Source organism: Centruroides vittatus, unplaced genomic scaffold, assembly GCF_030686945.1.
Source record: "Centruroides vittatus isolate TY-2023 unplaced genomic scaffold, ASM3068694v2 contig_1476, whole genome shotgun sequence".
NCBI lineage: Eukaryota > Metazoa > Arthropoda > Arachnida > Scorpiones > Buthidae > Centruroides > Centruroides vittatus.
The window spans coordinates 904,142-920,688 of NW_027120915.1; the positions used below are offsets into that span (position 1 = coordinate 904,142).

At 28.5% G+C, this 16,547-nt stretch overlaps 1 protein-coding gene across 1 annotated transcript in view; it reads left to right on the plus strand.

Moving 5' to 3' along the window:
- LOC136968417 (probable ubiquitin carboxyl-terminal hydrolase MINDY-4) overlaps positions 1-16,326 on the plus strand; it is a 41,957-nt gene extending 25,631 nt beyond the window's left edge. Inside the window, exons 7-17 of the mRNA XM_067262438.1 lie at positions 1,386-1,502; positions 12,043-12,134; positions 12,209-12,307; positions 12,386-12,461; positions 13,550-13,615; positions 13,682-13,752; positions 13,830-13,893; positions 15,422-15,583; positions 15,652-15,823; positions 15,900-15,969; positions 16,152-16,326. Coding sequence (XP_067118539.1) covers positions 1,386-1,502; positions 12,043-12,134; positions 12,209-12,307; positions 12,386-12,461; positions 13,550-13,615; positions 13,682-13,752; positions 13,830-13,893; positions 15,422-15,583; positions 15,652-15,823; positions 15,900-15,969; positions 16,152-16,197 — 1,035 coding nt within the window. The 3' untranslated portion in view covers positions 16,198-16,326. The remainder of the gene's footprint in view (positions 1-1,385; positions 1,503-12,042; positions 12,135-12,208; positions 12,308-12,385; positions 12,462-13,549; positions 13,616-13,681; positions 13,753-13,829; positions 13,894-15,421; positions 15,584-15,651; positions 15,824-15,899; positions 15,970-16,151) is intronic.
- The last annotated feature ends 221 nt before the right edge of the window (positions 16,327-16,547 follow it).

A 16,547-nucleotide genomic window follows, 5' to 3' on the forward strand; every position in this document is an offset into this window, starting at 1 on the left:
GTCTCACATAGAAAATAACTCAAAACCATACGAAATAGAATTTATTGACAACAGATGTCAGCACTTGACTGCATCGTCTCGTCTATCGTCTGTTTTACGTATTTTTGTCCAGATGGTGTTTTGTTGACTTAAAAAATAAATTATTTCATTTTTCGCATATTCGTGCAATAATATTACTATAATAAGTTCATTTATGCTATAAGTTTATTTAGCTATAATAAGTCAACGTGAGACATGACAAATCGCACGAGACTAGTCGCCAACTATACCGCACAAATAAAAAATCGCATAAAAAAAGACCGCATAAAAACAGGTTTGACTGTATGAGAATTTGGAAAAAAAAAATCAATTATCTTGAACTACAAGTGCAATCGTGCACAGAGAACTTAAACCAGTGAATAATGAGCTGAAACAATCCTATTAATTACATTTTGCCATTTTTTCTTTTTCTTTTAGTTTGTTGCAGTTAGATTCTGATCTCAGTTTTACTTTTTTCATTGGTTTTATATTGACTGTTTCAAGACCAAATTATGTAATCAAAGCTATAATAAATAGTCATAACTGACTCAAAACCAATAGAAGGGCAATGAAAAATATTAATTACTTAAATTGGATATTAATTGTTTTTTTTTTCTTCACTAAAGTAAAACATCTGAGATGTAAAAACATTGTGCCAAGAAAAATTATGGCACTTGAAATGAAAGTCAAATTTTTTTCTTGGGAGTTTCTCTTTGTTAAAGATATGGTATTGCTTTGAAGAGCCAAGCTTAAGTGTTTACTTTCCAGGAACGATCCTATTACTAACTACAAGTGTTAGTGGTTTTATCCATTCAGTCACTGGTGGGCTTTAAATTAATAAAAACTATTTTCTGAAAGTATAGATCATGTCACGTGAAATACGCATAAAATTTGCTATGAAATAGCCTTTACAGGTTAATATTTTGATGTCTAAATTTACTGAATTGTCTGTTTTCTAAGAAATTTCTTTAGATATTAATTAATTAAAAAATGTTTTTCTTCACATTTTATCAATAGGAAACTTCAAAGTCAGAGTTGCTGGAGTCGAAAGAATTTTACCGACTCCATTCACTCCGGCTCCACAACACTGATTATGACTTAGTACAGAAATTTTTATACTGCATAAATATGCTATATCAAACTTAATTGTGTAAATGTTTGTTATTTTATGTAGGTCTTTCGTATCTTTGTTTCTTGTGTGATTTTGTTCATTTATTTTTCAAGCCTTTGTTTTGAGGATGGAAATCTAATTACATTACAAAATTCATTAATCATATAATTTAACCAATACTTAAATATGATGATGTAATCATTAGTTTTTAAAATTTTAATAATGAAATATTATTTTAATGTTGATATTTTTATAGGAATTGAAAAAATTGTTATTTGGCAATACAAGTGCAAAGTTTGGACCAGAATGGAGAGGACAGGCCTTCATATTTAATGAATTTGAATCAGTATGCTATGGACTTGTTCAAAATAAGGTTGAAAATATTATAATTCAAATTATGTATTAAATTATTCATTTTTCTCGTGATTTTAAATATGCTGTATTATTGAAAATTTAAATATAATGTAAATTATACAGAAAGAGAAGTATAAATCATGCAATATTTCCAAGGCAATAAGCAAATTTTATAAATATAACAAGAAGATGCAAATTAAAAATGCCGTCTTGACAAATAATTACTTTGTCACGCCAGATTTTTACTTGATAAAAGTTTATTAATGCCAATAGTGTGTGCTCTTAAAGTTTTGATGAATAAAACAAAAAAATAAATACAAAATATCCTGCAAGCACTTTCGACATGTATATCAGCATTCTATATATGAAGAAGACATTCTATATATGTCAAAAGTGTTGCAATATATTTTGTATTTATTTTTTTGTTTTATTCATCAAAACTTTAAGACCACTGTCTATCAATGTTAATAAACTTTTATCTTGACAAATTATGTGTTGAAACACAATGCTGATATCCTTTTAAAAGAGCCAACATTATTCAGTCTTCTAATTGCTGGAGCACTGCAACAATGTCTAATACTCATGAACACTACTGTGAATCATGTCAAATGGTTATACTTTATGGAGAAATGTGACAAAATGCACAATTAGCAACATGTATATTCCACGAGTGCATTCCAGCTGCACCACTAATTGTTTTGCTGGAATGTACTCATGGAATGAATTAGTTAATTTTACTCGCACAGTGTTGAATGAATGAAATTTATTTTACTGTAAACATTGCAGTAGAAATAATGCATCATATTTCATATAGTTATGCAATGCTGGAAAGATCTCTTTTGCACCTGGATAAATGTCAACCCTTCTACGCCGATGCGACGATATATCGTCAATTCAGCTTCAGTTGAAACGTACAGAATGACAATATTTCATCATTTTGAAAAATGTTTAATTTTAATCAAAAATTTTCTGCATTATTTTACTTGCATTTTTTGATATTTTATTACTGCTCACTGCCTGTAAGTTATTTATATGTATTTTATTAATTTCATTATTTTTTTCAAACAAAGGAAACATGCACCAGTTGATTTTTTTCTAAGTCATTTTATCGTTTTCCAATTTTGGTATTTACTGTTTATTGCCTATAAGTTATACAAATATATTAGTTATTTATTATTTATTTCTTATTTTTGTTCTAGTTTTATTTTATTTACTTATTTTCTCAAACAAATAAAACACATTCACTAATCGATTTTCTTTCTGTAGTGTGTTTTATTGTTCTATAGTTTTGGTATTTTCTGCTTACTGCCTAAAATGAAACGTCCTACTAACCTAAGAGTTTATCAAAGAGAGACAAAAAACTAGTATATATGGACTGTTTCATATAAAAAGTGATATTGTTCATCTACACAACAATATTCTCTTTTGTGCTGACTTTGTTCGATTTCATTATTTGTTTTTGGCACTATTTTATTTTTTGTCAAAGTAATTTATAACATCAAAAATTTAGGTCATAATTGAACACTTTTTTTTTTTTTTGTAAGTAATTTTTACTCCAAACAATTATACACTGTTGTGCCAAAAACATAATTTACAAAAAAATCATATATTTATTACTTTATGATAAAAATTTGATTTTTGGTGAATTTTAAAAATAAAATATGTTGTGACCTTGAGTGACTGTAGTTTAGATTGGTGTTTTGAAGGGTAAAATACAACCGACCACGTTGGAGTAAAGAAGTTAAAACAAATACCTTTTTAAGAGCTCTGTCCCTGATTTATTGTGGTATCCTGATATTTTGTGATACTCAAAAGTTGTTTTCTACTTTATGAAAATTCTTTGTAAACAATATTAGCTTTATATACTATTTACAGTTATTTAGTCTTGAAATCTTGAAAAAGAAAATGTAATTTAATAAATATAATAGCCAAGACAATAATATATATAAAAATATTTACAAAATTGGAAGGAACAATAAAGGTCTTCATATTTTGTCCTTTTCAAGCAACACCGTAGGAGGGAAACAGTCTTTATTTGATGTTAATTATCTTCCTTGATATTCAAAAATGTTAAAAATTCCAAGACAATAGCACAATGTTGTTGTAAATTAAAACAATGAAGCAAGTTCATATTAACTTTTCATTTGCCTATTTTTGAATATTTATATTATCATCATCAATAGCCTTCAAAAATAGGTAAATGGCACTTTAAATTGACTATTTGAATTCCATTTTATTCTATAGGCATCAAGAATTAAATTTTGCTGCCACAGAAAGCATTTCACTTTTTCAAGATTTTAGATTTTTTCTGGCAACATATTCAGCATTCTCTTTTGACTATATCAGTTTATTTTTCTGTAAGAAATCTGCTTCTATTAAAACATTCCATATTATTGAGTGAGTCAGTGAAACGAGTGAAGTTAATGTTCTTCTTTATATAGTGTGTCCATTGTAATATATTTTCATTTTCAGTTATAATTATCTGAAAACAAGTTAAAAAGGTCATATGAACATTTGTTTGATTCACTATTGTTAAACAGTATCCCTAATTAAACAGATATAACCTATTTTTAGATGATATGCAATTTACCAAAGGTAGAATCAAAAACACTAGAAATATACGTCTATAGGCTTTAAAAAGTGTACTTAGTACAGTTGAAAAATTATTTTCAAATTATTTTGGGGTTAACAAAGTATGGCAGTATTGATGACCAGTAGATGAACTGCATATTCTCCCAGCTCGCTTGACAAGAAAATTGCATTCTTTCTTGTTTCAAAATGGCCTGTTAAATCACTTGAAGATATTCTTGTGAATATTAGCTGAATGCAAGTGAAAAATACTGCTACGAAATTTCTGAAGGGTATGAAGAAAGGAGTTATATTTTCTGTTTAGATCAAAATATAACCCCTTAGTTAAATTGATTATACAGGAGTCTCCAGTCTTTTTCTGAGAAGGTTTATGTGAACTGTAAAGGACAAGTCTGGGCAGGGACAAAAGATACAGTTAAAGATTAAGACTTTTATTTCTGAATAAACAATGGACATAAATTAATGTGGAATTTGCAACTGCTTTTTTTTTGAAAGAATGTTTTCAAAATTGGTAATCAATTTTGTGGCACCCAATATTAAAATCTTTAGATATTTGTTGGATGGTAATATTCAATATTTTGATTTTATATATTTTATTTTCAAAAATGTTTGTTTGCAGAGGTGTGTAGATGCAAAAATAAAAAAAGTTTGCATGAGGATTATTTTCTAAGACTTTTAAAAGTTCTCTTCTGATAGATATTTATAAAAACTTAAAAACCTATTTAAAGAAGAATGTTATTTTTATAAAAATTATTTGCAGCAAGATTTATTAGTTTTGGCTTTTCTATCATGTGAATTAACTAAGCATATATATATATATATATATATATCTTAAGAAATAATTCTCCTAATATGTGTATATTATATAATTATATATATATATATATAAATTTCATATTCTAATTGAATAACAGTTCCTTAATTAAAACTATCTTTGGTCTCTTCCACATATCAATTTCCTTATCCATTTCTGATTGTTAGCACAATGTTTGCATTGTTACGTGCTTTTTAGAAAGTGAATAGTATTGTTCTTTACCTTTCTTCTGTAATGAACAATAAATAGAATCTACATAATAAAAGGTTTGTTTATTATTATTTCTCTTGAGGGGGCGTGTTCTTCCGTCGAGGCTGCTGGCGTTTTTTCTTGTGCTCCTGTTCGCTCATACTAAGCCTAAGAAACAAACGTTTTTGACTTTTTATTTCGTTAAAAGTTTAAATTTGTGGTTTACTAACATAAAGTACTTCAATAATAACATTATTAATAAATATGCAACGTTCTCCACCTAAGAGAGGAAGACCTCCACTAAATCGTGCCAAATCGGATACCAAGAAGAACCAACCTCATTTGTCAAACCCTAGGACGATAATGGACTTTAATTTCAATTCTGGAAAAAACCTTCATGAAGAACTTAGTGATGAAACGAATCCCAACTTAAATCCATCGCAGATAAGTGCAAACAGCATTTCAGGTGAGTCAACTAAGTCAGACCAACATTTTCCTACTAAATCTGACAACCTTCCAGACACTTCTACTTCAGAGTTATGGAATAAAATCTCGGACTTGATTAATACTGCTAATGACAAACTTTTTAGACAAATGGTTACGATAAAACAAGATCTAGAAATTATTCACGAAAACATCCGGGAAACGAGGGATCACCAGGTAAAAATGGAGGAACAAATAATTGACTTAAAACAACAAGTAGAAAAGTTACAAACTGACAAGGATTGCATTCAATTCAAATTGGACTCGTTAATTAATGAACATCGCTATAATAATATTATCATGTATAATTATCCAAATCAAAAAACCACCTCAAGAGCAGAAATACATAATTTTGTTACTTCTCTTTTAAATCTACAAAATATAGCTCAAGAGGATATACTAGAGATAGTACAACTGTCTAAAACGCCTAATATAACAATAAGAATCACTCTCAGTAATAAACAAATTAGAGATCGAATTTTTACTACTATTATACGGAAAAAACAACAAAATTTGTTAGAAGAATGGAATAATTTACAAATTTCTCCGGATTTAACTACCAATTCAAGAGCTAGACGGAAATTCTTACTACCAACTTTTTACGAACTACGTAAACAATATCCTCAGGTTAAACTGCGTAACGATATCTTAATAATCAACCACGAAAAGCTAACCTATAGTTTAACCACTGGAAAACTGGTACAAGCAGACACCTTTCTTCCTTCGTCAAGAACAGATATAACTAAATGACAAACTAACAAACATGACGATTTTCAAGTCCGTAAATCTTTTTCTAATAACCAATGCCTTATTGTTATTAATTGGAATAGTCAGGGCCTCAAATATAAAATTCCTCAACTTGATGTCTTTACTAAATATGAACCAGATATCTTGGCTATCACTGAAACCTGGATAACTTCAGAACTGGTTTACAAGTCGAATTTTTTCGAGAAATTTATAATCGAATCAGTAATGGCAAACAAACAAACTGGCCCAGGCCGTCCAAGTGGAGGCCTTTGCTTATTATTAAAAAAAGGTGTCGGTAAAATACTACAAACAAAAAAATCTAAGAATTTCATTTTGCTTCTCATCCAAATCAATAAACCTATTCTTGCAAATATCAAAAATAATCTAATAACTTTAATACTTGCTTATATTCCACCAGATGATATATCAACTTTGAATGAAATATCTAAACACATCGAGACTTGGCATTATATGACTCCTTACTCCATAATACTGGGCGACTTTAATGCAAGAATAGCCAATAGAATGGACTCCAAATATAAAGGTACTAACCCTTTAATACAAAATATTCGCTACTCGAAAGATAAATGCCTAAACAAACTGGGGCAAAAATTAATAGAAATAATAACGAATCTTAAAATGTATATAATCAACGGTCGCATTGAAACTGATACACCAGCAGAATTCACCTGTTTAACACACACAGGAAAATCAACTATTGACCTCACGATCTGTTCTGAATTATTACTAGATTGCTGCATGGACTTTAACGTTATCGACTTTGATATTTCTGATCATTTCCCCACAATGGTAAAATTTCTATTATTCTCGACAAAAAACTCTGACAAATTAACAGTCAAAAAACAACGAGCACAATATAAATCTCACAGATATTCCAAAGAAATTGAAAACCGTTTTGGCGACATCCCGATTGCAAAAGAGAACAATAGCGAAGAAATATACAGGTTAATGATTGATATAATGAATGATTATATTGTTCTAAATAATGGTAAAAGAAAATCTAATAACGGATTTGGACAAGGCTGGTTCGACTTTGACTGCTATAAAAAGAAAATGGAAAAAAAGACTAAATTAAAAATATTCAGATTAAACTCTAATGACATCAACTTCAACAACTATAAAGACGTTAAACGAACTTATAATAACTTAATTAAGACAAAAAAGAAAAATTACTTCAAGAAGCTTGAATTAAACTTAATTAAATATAATAAGGACAACAAATTATTTTGGAATACAGTAAGAAGATACCGATTCAAACCTAGCATAAGCGAAAATTCACTAATCATCGACTTCGATACTTGGAAAAACTTCTACCAACGCTTCTCAATAATTCATCTGGACCCACCAACAATATTAAATACACAGGCATACAACGAACACCTGGATGTTGACTTTTCACTTGATGATCTAAATGAAGCAATTCAAAAAATAAAAATCAATTCAACCCCAGGTCATGATAACATTCCCAATAAATTCCTAAAAATGCTACCTAATAGTTCCAGATTAAAACTACTTAATATCTTTAATATTATGTATAAAGCAACCTCCTTTCCTGACTCTTGGAACACTGTTATTCTCACTATGATATACAAAAGGGGCGACAAGTCTTCCCCTAACAACTATAGACCTATAGCACTGCTATCTACAATAAGAAAATGCTTTACTTCAATGTTAACAACCAAATTTCAACAATGGACCAAAGTCAACGACTTAGAAGCCAAATTCCAATACGCCTTCTCTAAAAATAAAGGTACTGAATCTGCTATTTTCATTCTACTAATGATAATTCAGCTTTATCTTACAAAAAAACACAGGAAAGTTTATGCTGCATTCATCGATATAAAAAAGGCTTTCGACTCAGTCTATACTCCATTACTAATAAATAACTTAAAAGCTTGTGGTGCTAGCAATAAATTTACAGCTACCATAAATAAGCTTTACTCAAATTACTCTGTTAAAATTAAACAAGGCAATACGATTTCTCCTCCATTGATTCTTTCCCGTGGAGTGCTCCAGGGTGACCCCTTGTCACCCTACCTATTCAATTTTTATTTATTGGGCATTGACCATCTTTTTAATAATTCTTCCGAAGGCATTGATATAAATAATCGAATATTTCATTATATCCTCTTCGCCGACGATCTAGTCATATTAGCCCCAAATAAAATATCACTTCAACGCAAGATTAATCAACTCAACTGTTATCTTAACTCAATCTACTTGGAAATAAACCCAACTAAAACTAATATAGTAATTTTTCGTAAGAACAATAAATTATCTAATAAAGAGACACAAATTTATCATGAAAATACTCCACTGCAAATAGTCAACGAAGTTACTTACCTAGGAGTCGTATTTAACTGGAACCTGACTTTCAAAACTCAAATTTCAAAATTAAGCATCAAAGTTAAACATGCAATTGATAATCTATTATTTCTATGTGCAACAATGAAAACATCAAATTTGAATATCCATCTCAAACTCTACAACACCATTGTAAATCCTATCATTTATTACGCAAGCCCAATATGGGGACTGGATTATCTATATAACCTTGAAACTCTACATATCTACTTCCTTCGAAAGTTATTTCATCTTGAAAACACAATACCTGGATATGCCATCCGACACGAGACTAGTCGTACTTGGGTTTTTCCCCATATATTAAAACGAATTATAAAATTTTACTACAGACTTAAATACAAAAGTGATGACAATACCGATTTTTTATATCAAGAAATGATAAAGCAGAGCAATAACGAGAAAAACAACCACCTTTGGCAGTATAAATTTCGAAGATTATTAAACTCTTTTGGTATATCAGAATTACTGTTCACCGACACGATTCAAGACTGGAAATTCGCCTATACTCTCCTACTAAATTCGGCTGTATCCCAATCAATTAATAAAGACCAGCTCTCCTTAAATCAAAGCAACTACCATCCTTGGTATATTAACATACTCAATATTCCCTCTTTTCAACCCTATATGTGGCAACCAATTGACCTAAACGTAAAACGTCTAATAATGCAGCTACGTCTCAATAAATACTCTCTTTTTATTAATAGAACATATATAAATTTTTCGACCAATTACTGCCAATTATGCCAATCTGATGGCTTTTCTATGATCCACCTACTCCAAAACTGTAAAGCACTAACTAAATTGCGTGAACAATATGACATAATAAGAATATGCAACGTTGGATCACTTCTTGACTTTAAAATTAACCTAAACTTCATCAGCAGAAATGACGCCTATAAAATTTATAACTACTTTGCAAAAATCACTGAAAAAATTCCCGATAATAACTAATTATTTGTTGTTGTTTATTTAGGCAAATTCTTTATAACAATACAACCCAAAGGTAAAAACAGTGCCTTGTAATAAATTATGTTAATTAATAATTGTTACAAAAGTATGTTTTATGTAATTTTATCATGTAAATTAATTCTTTGTGTAATACTTGTATTTGTACCACCCCCTTAGAGGGAAATTTTCCCTTTGCAAATAAATGATGATGATGATTATTATTTCTCTTGAAATATATATTTTAATTTAAACTGCCACCAGAAATGCTTTGACTGATATAGTTTGTTGGATTAAGTATACATTGGTAAAAGTTTCACCTCTATACATAATTACCCTAGAGGGAGCTATTTTAGAGTAATACAGGTATACCTCGACTTACGTCCCTCTCGAGTTACGTTGTTCCCGATTTTACGTCGTTTGTCAAAAAAGTATATGGAAAAATAAAAATCAAGTTTAAATTCAACTTTAAATCCGTCCGCTACAAACATTGAAGTCGTAATATCACTAGAAAAGTGTTAAAAGCACATAAAATCATATTAAAATATGTATATTTACAGTAAATGTTAATATAATCATCATAAATCCTAGAGAACGAAACATGAAAACATCTGTGTTCCTGTGTTGTCGTCTTATTTAGTGGTCTTTAAGTGCTCATTATTGGTGTTTCCTCCATTATTGGCATTTAGTTATGACGTAAGTCGAAACTACGACTTACGTCGTACCTACACAAGTAAATTCGACTTACGTCGCCTCTCCTGGAACCAATTACCGACGTAAGTCGAGGTATACCTGTACTTAGAAGTGTTAGTTGTCACTACAGCAATAGAATAATTGTGTAGTTGTTTTTTTAGCCCTATATAATGTTATGCTTATGGCATAAAAGCGGCTACTACATACATACATATATATATATATATGTCATACTACTATACATACATATATATATATGTGTGTGCAGCTGCTGCTTTCTACAGGATGATCAAAGTGGAATAACTTAAATAGTATGAGGAATTTACTTACTTGACACTGAGTCAGACTCTGTGACATCAAGAGCCAGAGGTACTGTACAACAAGCATGGTAGTTCATGGCTTCACCAAACTCTGTACTACTTTTAATGAGATTTACTTTCATTTGATTATCTGGTAGAATTTTCTACATTGGTATTTTAATTTCATTGGCCTCTTATGCTGTTGCATATTAGTTTTGGTTTCAAATTGGCAATTTGGAATGTATAAAATATTCTGTTATATATTTCTGTTTGTTAAAATTAAGTTCCAATGTTAAAAGTATTTTTTGTGTGTTTTGAGAATATTAGCTTTGAGTTTTAAAAATAATCAAGTCATGGATAGATTTTTTTCATTTTCAGGGACAAAGGTTTTGAAACTGGAAAATGTCCTGTTAAACTTGTAAAAAACCAAACATTTTGGAATAATTATACCAAATTATGGCTGTTTGCTTTCATCTTCTAGAATGGCTTTTGCATTCTGTACTCTGTGTGGTTTGGCTACAATGTAATTGGCAGTAAAGCTTTTTTTAATGGTTTCAATTCAGATTACTGCAATGTTGGATAGTGTATATAGGGAATATAACTGGCAAATACTCACTTAACGAGCATAATTCATTCCAGAATCTTACTCATAATGTGAAACACTTGTTAAGTGAAACAGTTTTTCCCATAGAAATTAATGTAAAATACGATAATGCATTTCATGCCAAAAAAAAAATACTCAGATATCTTATGTATAATGTTTATTCAAAGAAAATTATACAATATACATTGTTAAGGAGTGTGAATCATCATCATCATCTTTTTTTCTAGTGCAGAATGAACCAACCTGAAATGCAAATTCAATTTGCAGAAAATGAAAAAAAAAAAATACAGTAATTTCTAATATTTAATTATTTAATTATAGCCTTTACATGGCCCAAGAATCTAACATACCGTTTGGAGTGTTTATTATATAATAGGCTATGGTTGTTGATGTTTATACATAATATGTCTGAACACAAGTTTGGGAAAATGTGTGATCACAAGCAACACTAAAATGCTAGCAGAACGAGACTGATGGAGCATGCACACAATCTGGGACTTCCCCTCTCCTGGTCACTCATTATGTGACTCATTTTTTTACAATTTGTTTTGCTCGTTATGAGAGATGCTCGTTAAGCGAGGTTCCACTGTATATTCAATCACCTCCTCAGTTTTGCATTTCACAGTTACACATACACAGTTATGTAATGGTTGCAAATCAAATATATGTTTGCGACCTTTTACTTTTTCTTCAGTTATGATCCTACATTGAAGAACATTCTGTATATAAATGTAGTTTAATAAAATTAAATAAAAATTTATGTTTACATTACATAATAATGAATAAATAATCAGTATAAAATAAATTTTAGGGAGGACCATGTGGCATTTTGGCAGCTGTTCAATCTCATATACTGCTTGAATTATTGTTTCACAATTATCAAGATTTTTGTGTTAATGGATGGTAAATATCGTGTTTGTTTTATAGATTTTGAAATTTTATTTAAATTTGATTTACTTTAATTTGATTACTTCTAGTTTGAGACCAGCAACACGAGCTTGTAAAACATCGTTAATAAGAGCATTATCAAAAATATTATGGAAAGCTGGATTAAAACAACAGGCTATTGTTGCTCTGTAAGTCTTTCAATTTGATAATTTATCTGAATAATAATTTTAACAATTTTACTATTATTCATATTTTTATATTTCTAGTCCTTCTGGAAGGCAAGTTATTGATGTGACAACTTCAATAGCAGCAAAGTTACAATATGATGGATTAACAGAACAAGTATAAAAAATAAATTACTTTTAATTACATAAGACTAGCTAATTTAAATACAATAGATCCCATTTATTGTAATCACAGATATTGTTAGTCGTTTAATGTTATCAGAATTTACACATCTCAAAATACAAATGTACTGTAATTATACAAATACTATACTGTAAATTCAAATACACATGTAAAACTTTGCTATTTGTAAATCAGAATTCAGGTTATAATTATCATTATCTGTAGGTAAATGTGAATTTTTAAGATATTTTTATATTGGCCTCAATATGCAGTTTAATTATGTACATTTTATTAATATTTAAAGCACTGGCTACCATTTTAATAGTTATTGATTTACGTTACATTCATTTAAACTGCTGGCAATTCTTAATTCAATTATACGCTGGTTAAAATCTTTAAGTTGTATATTTTTTAATTATTTTAACAATAAAATAAGATTTAAAAATAAGTTCAACAATCAAAAATGAATACTAAATATGATGGAGCTAGTTGGAATTCATGTCAGTCAGAAAACACAAGTATTGTACTCTCTCTGGCTGCATCCATCCAATCCATTCTGATTAATCAGTGGCAACCTTTAACACTTTTGTTCTTGGTCTCATTTATTCATGTTTTAAGATTAATGGATATAACAACTATTTATTTAAATTATTAAATAGTTTTTAATCTATTTCTCTTTATGAAAAATTTTTCTAATTATATAAGTTATATATTTTATTTCATTACGGCAAAAGTAAAGTTATTTGTTTTGTATTTAAACAAAATATTATTTTAAACATCTAATGAAACTTTTACAGTTGTGTGTATCACTATATATGTTTTGTATTCTTTAACAGAAATTTCAAAGTTTCTTTTAAAAATTATAATAAATTTCATTCAGAGACTTTCATTGAATATATAGGGATCTGTAGCTATTAAGTGTTCTACTTTTTAAATAAATCTCTATATCATAATTTAATATAGTTCCAAAAATTTATAATCCTCCAATAATTAGAAAGTTGTTTTAATTGATATAAAATATAAATGAAAATATAGTTAACTTCATATATAATAAATGTAAATGATTTGAAATTTTTTTACAGTTGTTGCTGTATAAATTTGAATATTTTTCCCAATTACTCTTTTTCATTGAGGAAAATATAAATATGGTATGAAATTCAATATTCACTACTTTTTATTAAATTATTTTACAATTGATAGACTTCTTCTAATAGTTTCAGAACGAAGAAGCAGATGGTTGCATTTTATTTTTATATTCTGTGATATTTTCTCATACAATTGAAAGGTATGTTTAAAGAATGATAAATTTATAATTTTGGAAATTAATAAGATGGAGATGTTTTTCATTATTGTTTTTAAAAGGATTAAAAGTGAAATGGATGACCCCAATACAAATTTAATAGGAAGACATGGATATTGTACACAGGTTTGTTTTTAATTTTGCAAAAATTAATTTGTATTTAATATAAACTTTTTGTCAAAATATAGTAGTTTCTTTGTAACAGATTCAAGTTTGAATATTAAAGTTTGCATGCATACACTGCAGTTAATATACTTTTCATAAAGCTAATTAAAAAAAAAGCCAAACAACCAATTGTCTTGTCTGGTTTAATAGTTTGTAAAATACTTAAAGAATGATTATTGATAACATCACTGCTAAATCGACACATCTAGTTTCATTGACAAAAATCAGAAAAGTTGCTTAATTCCTTTATCTTAACAGAAACAATTCATAAACAAAAAAACTTAAAAGCATTATAATGGAAATCTGTTGTTTATTAGTAATCGAAAACTGATCAAGATATAATCATTATGTTAATTGCTTTTGATAAAAAAAAATTTCCAAGACAAATAAATTTAGTTACAAAATTTAAGAAAAATTCTTAGAAGGCACTTTTATATATTGTCTAATTTTAATAATTTTGTAACTAAATGTTCACGAGAACCTTACTTTATTTAAGGACATAATCAAGAAAGAGGAGCACAGAAAAAATACAAATTTCTGAAAAACAATTGTTGTCTTCTAGATATAATCAATTTAATAATAAATTTGATTATAAATATAATACAAAAATGTGTTTAACATGATTAGAATTTTTCAAAATACAAAAAAATGTAATTTATTAATTAGTCATTATTTACATAAAAATTATATATAAACAACATCGAGGTTGTTTATATATTACCCCTTGCCGAGGTTTGCGATGGCCAGTTGAATGCCTTATAGGATGTGGGTGCCAAACGTGTCTCCAGCCGGCATTGTAATAATCATCGACGGTTATAACGTTAGCTTATGTGTGCCAAAAGAGGAGATTGGACCGGAGGTCCGGATAGCATAACTGGCAATGCATCTGCACGATAAGCATGAGTTGTGGGTTTGAGTCCCGCTCCGGGCCAATTTTTTTCTTCCAGCGGTTCTAAATTATTTAAAATATTAACTTTAATTAATTAAAATTATAATTTAAAGAGATAGCGCCTAATGCCTGCCTCTAGTGCCAAATTGGTTACGTAATTTATTTATTAATTAGCCGTATCTAGCCTGATAGAATTTTGGCATTTGGTTGGTGTCTAGCTTATAAAAATTATACTTGATAAAATTTTGTTTATAATCTCTCTCAAATGCATGACACTTTAAACAAGCTAATTTCTAAACTTTTTTCATTAATAAAAATGGAAAAAGTTTTGTTCTTTTGAGTGTCAAATACTTATATTAATCATAGATGCATAACTGCCCTCTTAAAATGAATACGTCATTTATATATGATGAGATATACATTGTTTGTACAATAATCTGATCTTTTTACATTATTCTTTGCAATGTAACATATCATAATAAAATTGTTAAATGTTTAATTTTTTACAATACAAATAATACAAATACATTTATTTCAACTTCTTAATTTTGTTAGAACATCAACTATAAAAACAATTTTTCTGTTTGATTTATTTATCAGGAAATGGTAAATTTAATGGTAATAGGAGAAGCAGTTTCCAACGTGTTCGACAATAATTTAGAACTGAATACTGGAGGCACGGAAAAAACAATACTTCACGGTATCCATTCGGTTTCGGATATAGGTTTATTATCTTTATTTGAACACTACAATTCTTGTGAGGTATGTTTTTTTTTTAATTAAAATGTTTAGATATTGGACTTTCTGATGATAACATATTTTATTTTAAGGTTGGAAAAAATCTGAAGAATCCAAATTTTCCAGTTTGGATTGTTTTAAGTGAAAGTCATTTTTCTGTCTTATTTGCTACTTCATTAGAAGAAACTAAAAGCGGAAGACTATTCCACTTATTTTATTATGACGGACTACTTAATCAAAACGAGGAGATCCGTCTCACTGTTGGTAAGTTTTGACGAGTATTCAAAGTCGTCGGAATTCTAAAAAGCTAATATGCCACGGTAACAAATTTTGTTTTCAGATCCTACATTTAATTATGTCAGTAATGAAGACGATTTAGTATCTCCTATTGAACATTGCATTCGTACAAAGTGAGCATTTAGATTTCGTTGTTATTTCAAGTGTTGTTTTAATAAATTGATACTCTTGTTAACAAAAGTCAATTTATTAAAGAATAATGACAAACTTCCATATAATTTATGTGAAAATAAATTAAATTATAGTAGTGATTATTACTTCAAAATTTTAACAAAGTTTTAATTTTTTTTTGCAGATGGAATGGAGCAAAAATATCATGGAACATAGATCCTTTGCTATAATAAAGTCCATAAACACTCTTTTAGAACACCAAAATTTCTATATCAAAGACTTACTATCTCTTAGTATGTACTGTACTTAGCACAAAATGTAATTATTTTTGCAATGAATTAAACTTTTAGATATTTAAATGTTTATTTTGTCTATAAAAAGAACAACTGTTTAAAAAGATTTACAATTACTTTTTATAGATAGAAACACATTGGACTGTGACCGATTTTATATTTTTAATGGTCACATTTTTCATTTAATAGTATCAAATAAATGTTATTGCAAATAAAAGCTTCTCTCGAATTTTTTTTATTAATGTTTCTGTAAAAGTATTGGAGTACAATAGAGTCGTTTATCCGAA